This window comes from Lactuca sativa, chromosome 6, assembly GCF_002870075.4.
Source record: "Lactuca sativa cultivar Salinas chromosome 6, Lsat_Salinas_v11, whole genome shotgun sequence".
Classification (NCBI taxonomy): domain Eukaryota; kingdom Viridiplantae; phylum Streptophyta; class Magnoliopsida; order Asterales; family Asteraceae; genus Lactuca; species Lactuca sativa.
The window spans coordinates 143,116,107-143,123,934 of NC_056628.2; the positions used below are offsets into that span (position 1 = coordinate 143,116,107).

Consider the following 7,828-nt stretch of genomic DNA (forward strand, 5'->3'; position numbering starts at 1 on the left):
ATAATATATTTATTAAAAAGTTATAAAAAAAATATATCAAAGTTATGATTTTAACTTTTTTCTTAAAAAAATTCTTACGAATAAAATATAATATTATTATATTATATATATTTTAAACTTTCATATATAATGTAACTAGTTTAAACTTTCATATAACTGTGATTGAAGAACAAATAATCCAAACCTGTTTTTATAATTTAGGGTTACTTTTAGTTTATGAATTGATTTTTTAAAAGATATCACACAAATAGTCCAAACCTATTTTTATAACTAGATATTTTATATACAAAAAACCTTTTAAAAAAAGTTTTTATGTAGAAAAACTAAGATTTTTATGTGAAAATATCCTTTTTTTTGTATAAATATGAGTTTATAAAGAAAAAACATATTAGAAACAAATTTTTGAGAAAAAAAGTTGTAAAAAATACTAAAGTTAGGATGAATACATAATAAAATTCTAAAATTTGGGCAAAAAGGGTAAATTTTGGACCAAATTTGTAAAAAATATTAAAATCTGGGCCAAAAGTGTAAATTTTAGACCAAATTTATAATAAATTTTGAAATCTGGGCCAAAAATGTAATTTTTGAAAGTTGGATGACCTGTTGACCGAGTCAAAGGGTTAAATTGAATACGATTACCGATATTTGAGACTTAATTGAATAAAAAAAATATATAATGACTAAATCGATTATGATGCCAATATGTAGGGACTTTATTGCAGATTTCCCTATCTCTCTCTCTGTATATATATATATATATATATATATATATATATATATATATATATATATATATATATATATATATATATATATATATATATATATATATATATATATAACATTAAAATTTTTTGGAAATTTGTTTTAAAAAAATTGAAATCTCCAAAAAATGACATGTGGAAAATAATAATTTTAAAAATATTAAAAAATAATATATGTCAAAATAAAACTGAAATGGACAATTGACAAAAGTATTTTTATTTATTAGGAGGAATAATATATTACTCCTCTGCCCATTAAAAACAGCTACTGATGATTCCTATTTCACTTTTGCTCATTTATATACAAACGGATATGATCAATACTAAGGTGATAGGCCATCAACTACCATTACACTAAACATAATAATTGATCATCTAAAGTCTACAACAATATTTTTAGACATGCTTAAAATAATTTAACATATTTTTTATATTTTATGTCATGTACTTGCTCCAATTATTGCTTTTTTTATGGATGAGAAAACTGTAAAGGTGCGAAAAAGTAATGCAAACAAAATCTTCCCTTTAAGCCAAAGAATCACAAGATCCTCTCCCTTCTTCAACCCAAAGAATCCCATTCTTACTTCCTTTCAATGCAAAGAATCATAAAATCAAAATATTCTTAAAAATAATTTCTGTTATTTGTTGATTTCAATATCGTAATATAATCTACTTTTATTTACCAAACTTTAATGACACAAATCTTCAAGAATTTTATAGAAAAATAACTTGTATTTAATTATTATTGTAATTAATTAATATAATGCATAGTACTATTAAACTAATAATACATTTAAAACACAATCTTGGAATGAATCACTCATTCTATTTCTTACTCCATCTCTTTAGCTACTCCATTACGCCATTCCTTTCAATCCAAACAACCAAACTGATCATCAAATTATACACCAACTTTCATCCAAGATTCTTTTCAACACGTGCGTTTATTGTCCTTTCCATTACAACCAAAAAAGCACGATATACAACCCATAAAGAATCAATTCCAAAGAAAGAAAAAAAAACGAAGCTTTTAATTAAATAATTTGGTTAAAAAGATCTGGATTTTATTATGATGTAGTCAATCAATATCAATGGCTACAAAAAGAATAAAAGAACCCCTCCAGAAAGGAAAGCAGCAGGAGATTTTTGTGACATTTTTCATCTCACAAAAACTGTTAACATCAAGATGTACATCGAATTTAAAAAAAAAAAAAAAAAAAACGATTCACGTGCCAATCACGCCCCAATTTGAGGCCTGCACAAAGAATATTATACTTTTTTCTTCTTTTCTTTCATCTAAAAATATGGGTCAATTTTTCTGCTGCTTCCACGTGTTGTTAAAACTTAGAGAAAAAAAAACCCGATTTGGATCCATGTTAGCGTAGTCAAATCTTTAGTCAACCCGACCCGTTACGTTTTCCAACCCGATAATAATTGATGGGCCTTTAACTTTAAGCCGCTTTGGACCGGTTTCTAAACTGCTTTTTCCCGGTTCGTGGTACACGTTATCATCAGTGCCGGTTTTCTTGTACTTGATCGAAATGGAAGTGGGGTTTGCTTTTTGTACTTTTTTTAATCGTTTAAGCCCCTAATGATACAAATCCAGATTAATAATTAAAAACACTACACAAATATAAAAAAGTTGGAATTTTTTTATAAAAAACGTTTACCTGATTTTCGAAATTTGAAGGAACGGAATCTTGCGTGTTTTTATTCTCCGATTTTGACCGGCGTTTGACCCTAAATGTTTCGGAATCGGAATCGGAATCATCGGTTTCTTTATATGTATTTCTAACATCCACAGGGTAAGAATTACTATTATCTGCATGTACCTAGGATATAAGAAAATTCTTTTGTTGTGTTAGAATTTAGATCTCATCCATTGAAGGGTATTTTTGTCCGAAAATTAAGAGCTGTTTGTTTTGGATTGAATAGAATGGATAAACAAAGATGAAAGTTTAATCTTACATGGTTAATTAAAGAGATACTCTCCGGTTTACAAGTATCAAATATTTTTTCATCTGTACGATTCCATTCCTTCCTTGATTCCATTCCGATCTCACAATACGGAACATACGAATCACCTTCTATTACCGGATACATTTTCGATAACAGAATCATATCATTAGCAATTACAGATTGCTCTTTAACCAAATTCACAACATCTCTCTCCTCCTCAAACCTCCTCGCCACACTTTCCAATTCCAAGATATCTCCTCTCACAGAGACCGTAAACCCATCTCCACATGGTAACCCAAGCATGTCCAACTCTGGAATGGAATCACACATTCCGATCATAATCATAAAACAAAATAAAAGTAAACAGAATTTATAGTTTAAGTTTAAGTTTTTAACATACCATGACGAAGGCATACAGGGTGTAGATAGCAATTACAGTTGATATACGCAATGTAACAATCACGTTTACAAATGCTGCAAAGAATGGTTCCATGGGAATGAATGGAATCACCATTGCAATGTTTTGATCTTGTCAGATTCCAACGGATTTGGTGTTGGAATCGGATTAAATTCACGAATGCTGCTTTGATGTTTTGGTGAGATATCATATCTGTTGACGATTCCGATTCCGATTCCGGAGTTGAATGAAGAATCATGGACTCTTTGCATAAAAGTTCTTCATGTGGAAGGAGAGGTGTACGATTTAAAAGGGCATATCGATGACTAGCTATTGACCCCAATAAGAACCAATCACCTATTGCAAAATTCACAGCTTCACTGCAATTGAAACCTAAGGGAAAATTTTCATGGAATTATTGGAAAATGGAAAATGGAAAATGGAAAATGGGATGATGTTATTATTGTTATATACCATGACTAAATCCTGCATGATATGCTCTAGGAAAAGTGACAACAAATTCCCCAGGCTTTTGAACAGCTTTGTAAACTGGAACACTGTGATCTGATAAAATATTTGGAGGAAATAAGGTTGTCTTCCCCAAAAGAACATCAAAAGCACCATCTTCTCCATCAGTTGATAGAATATCATGAGTGTAAACATTTTCTCTAACAACTTTTTCAAAATCCAAAGCTGCATGTCCAGGAACACCATACCATGTTTTTGCAGCTCCACAGTGATGATAATTAATGCTGCAAAATATGTCAGCAAGTTAAAAACTTAAAATTGCTTTGTATTTGGATGACATTGCTATAATTAGTAAGATTTTTGAAGTGTCTACCTATATAAGTAATGGTCTTCTACATGCCAAGCAAACATGCTGAATAGCATCCCAATGTAAAGCATAGGCTCAGTTACACCCTGAAAATATAGATGAGAAATGGATATATAACCATATAATCATATAAAGAATAGTAAATATTCGGAATCAAGAAATGGGAAATTATCAAAATACCGGAATTGTTGTTTCAAGGAGACGCAAAATGGATCTTGAAAGCCTTGAAACTTTCTGAAATAAGAAAACGAAATGGAGGTTAAAGTAAAGATTTGTTACAATGATTGTTGAAATAAATATTCTCGAGATAACAAGAAATAAAAACAAACAAACAAGATGATTGTAAGTTTGTAACACTTCCACGATTTGTTATTTGAAAGTTTAATGACTAAATTGAAATGAAAACCTTTAAATTCCAATTGCTATTAGCAAGTTGATCAGTGGGAGAAGATGAAAAAGCACTTCCATCAACATCACAAGCATATTCAACACTTTCTGTCTTTCCACAAGCTATTTCATGCCAAAATTCTTTTTCCACATATGTAGCAGGAAGACATCCAGCACTATAATATCTACGTGCAAAAACCTTGTTCGCCATTTTCTCATAATCACGGAATGTATAATTTCTGATGAATAAAACTCATTACTTAATCTTAACAAAGATTGCATACTTATTGATTATAATAATACATCAATAATATCATATGGGAAATTGGGAAATTAGGAACCCACCTTCCACTCATGAAGAATGTCACCTTATCTTCAGTATTCCACTCAGCAAGACGAAGAGGTTGTACTCTTGTGGTAAATTTAAAACCAGATTTCTCTCTCATTAGAACTATTCCAGCAGGAACTGAAGCACTTAAAGGTGAAACAATCTTGCATATACCTGAAAACAAGGTGAAAAGAATCAAAGATGATCAATTTAGAGATTATAATTTATAAAGATAATCAGTGGATTCTAATTTTTAATGAAGTATTACCAAATCTTGAAGCTTCTGGAGAGATCTTTTGGAGATAAACAAGAGGGTCCTCGAACTCTTCTTTAGTTGGAAAGTATACTGGACATTCTGGGATTTTATCTGTCCAATCAAGATTATTTGGGTCAAACTTGTCAGTCTTCCACTTTGACATAGCATTAGTAGCAGGAGGTTGAAGATAGGAGTCCAGATTGTTGAATAATCTATCACCACAAGATGTAGAACCTCTTAATGAATCTCCTCCACTTCTGGTCATTAGGTTAGACACAAATGGAGCATCATTCATAGTACAAGCTTTCATCCGTTGAAGCCTCTTATGCTTCAGAAATTTCAATGTGTCCTCTCTGGAGAAACAAACCCTTCCTTCCACCTGATGAAACCACATGATAAGTGTGAATACTGAATACACTCGAGAGTTTATAAGTGATGAACAAACTAACAACAGATATAGATAAGTAGAACAATTGATTGGAAAATTCAACCAATTTCCCTTGTTATAATACATAGAGAAGGCTATAATTGTTCACTTTCAGTTTGCTACTGTTTTGTCGGCTTATAAATGACTCTGGGTATCTTATAATTTTTGGTATTCGTTGTTTTGAGAATTCGATTTCATCACTTCATGAAGAGGATGTAGAAAAGAAATTAGTGGCTAGAAAACTAGCTTCATACAGAACTGAACTACACAAAGTCAAACAACCGTTTTTGAACAGTAAAACCAACAAATTCATAACAACATTTGAATAGATGAAAAGCAAGTGAACAGTTTTATTTTCAGGTATGAGAAGGTCAGGAAATTGTAAAGTAAATAGATGATTTACAAAACTCAAATAAAACCAAAAAATATATTTCATATTATGATTGAAATTATAGCGCAATTCCATTTAGCACAGATAAAACAAAAGAAGAATTTCCATTGGAAGGTGAACGAAAACACAGATTCTGCAAAATTTGCCCCATCGAAAAAATATTTTGAAGAATAACAAAATGCTAGAGATCTCAGGGACGAATTATTCCCCAAAAGGAGATAAATTAACATAATTACAGATAAAAAAATATATATTAATGACGTAATCATACCATCTCATTCCGAACTTTCTCGCCGGAACTCTCCGTCTTCTCTCACTTCACCAAACACAAACAAGCGAAATAGAAGAACAAAAGCGGTAACACAACGACAAAACTCAGCCTTAAATCACGATCTTCTCCGTTATCAGCCACATTCCCTCCAAACGACCTCCGACGTCGAGATCGGACAATTTCCACCTGTTAAAACTCTGCAATCTCAGAAAACCACTCAATGTCAACACCGGTATCTCCAATCCGAATGTGTGTGAGCGTTCACGTCAGGAATTGTCCTTCGGCAAGGATTAGCGGAGTAAACACCGGGAAACAAGCGGTTTACCGGCGACAGAGAGCAGTTTTCCGGCTGCCTGGAGAGAGAGAAAGAAAGAGGAACAGTAGATGAAATCCAGAAAGAGTATGGCTTTAGAAAACCGAAAAAGAAGAGAGAGAGGATAATTTATAACTTTATATATAATTTTTTATTTTTTTGCCATAATTGTAACCACTTTATTTTTTTAATAAGTTTATTATTTTAAAATAGAAAAAACAGAAAAATAGTTGTGAATAATGAATGAAGTGGCGGTTGGTTAGGCTTGTTCAACCAAACGCACCCTTTGTTGCCGCCTCGAAACGCGTCGTTTTAATGCACACTTGTTTTTCCGAAATTACCCTCAAACCATGGGTTCTTTATCTTTAGTTATTTTTGGGCTAACAGGATATTAAAGGGTAGGATAATCACAGATTCACTAAAATTTGTGGATGATTACGATTTATAGCCATATTTTTGGTAATCAATAAACAAATTATTAGGTTAGAAGAAATAGTGGATTTTTTGTACTTTTTCTCTCATATGTCTGGAATTGTTGAGAGCTTGTCGAGCTCATCTTGTTAAGGACAAGAAGTAGTGTTTCCTTAAAACTGTCGATTTCATGTCATCTTGACGATGGGTACGATCGAGTCACTCCTTCTAGTTTTATTAGAATATTTTTGTTATTGAACATATATAGAGGCAAAATAATAAAAAGAACAAAAGAAAAATATGAATATATAATTGGTTTTTCAATTTTACAAAAATTTCTAATGGATAGTTAATTATTTAAATTTTAAAAAACTAACATGAATTAAGTACTTGAAAATTTTAAAATTTTAAAGTTTCAAAATACAAAACTTAAAACTTTGATATGGATTTAAATATGTGTAGTATTATTTTAAAATTCTCATATAAATATTAAAATTTCGTAATATTATTTTAAATTTTAATATGAATATTAGACTTATACAATATTATTTTAAGATTCTAATAAAATATTAAACTTGTAATTATTTATATATTTCATTACAAACAAATAATAGACATTCATATTAAAATGTCGATTCAAAAGTTAGGCTATTTACACAAAAATAAACTATATCAATTCATTGAAAAATATTAATATGATAAGGATATGTGTGAATATTAACCACGACTACTAGGCAATATATTTTTTTGTCCTAAAACCCTCCGGCGTATCGGCACGATAATATAATATTCATATGTGAATAAATATATCTATATATGAATATATAAAATATATTCATATATGAATAAATATAGGCATATTCTCAAGTGATTATATATATATATATATATATATATATATATATATATATATATATATATATATATTCCCTCCGTTCCAAATTGATAGTCCACTTTTGAGTTTTGAAAGTCTTTTTTCTTCAAGTTTGACCTTAAATATTTTTATTTGTGTTGCATATTACTTGGTAAAACTTATAACAATGAAAAACATTTAAAATACAATTCGTTCATATATTTTGCATCAAGTAT

The 7,828-nt window shown here is 30.1% G+C and overlaps 1 protein-coding gene across 1 annotated transcript; it reads right to left on the reverse strand.

The window, feature by feature from the left end:
• Positions 1-1,806: 1,806 nt before the first annotated feature.
• LOC111918129 (lysine-specific demethylase JMJ13) lies at positions 1,807-6,444 on the reverse strand. Its single transcript, XM_023913795.3, has 11 exons — positions 6,016-6,444; positions 4,939-5,305; positions 4,688-4,844; positions 4,362-4,581; positions 4,136-4,189; positions 3,962-4,041; positions 3,595-3,872; positions 3,124-3,513; positions 2,733-3,034; positions 2,435-2,596; positions 1,807-2,352 (listed from the first exon to the last, which is right to left on the reverse strand). The coding sequence occupies exons 1-11, from the start codon at positions 6,016-6,018 to the stop codon at positions 2,158-2,160; spliced, it is 2,208 nt and encodes a 735-aa protein (XP_023769563.1). The 5' UTR covers positions 6,019-6,444; the 3' UTR covers positions 1,807-2,157.
• Between the last annotated feature and the right edge of the window lie 1,384 nt (positions 6,445-7,828).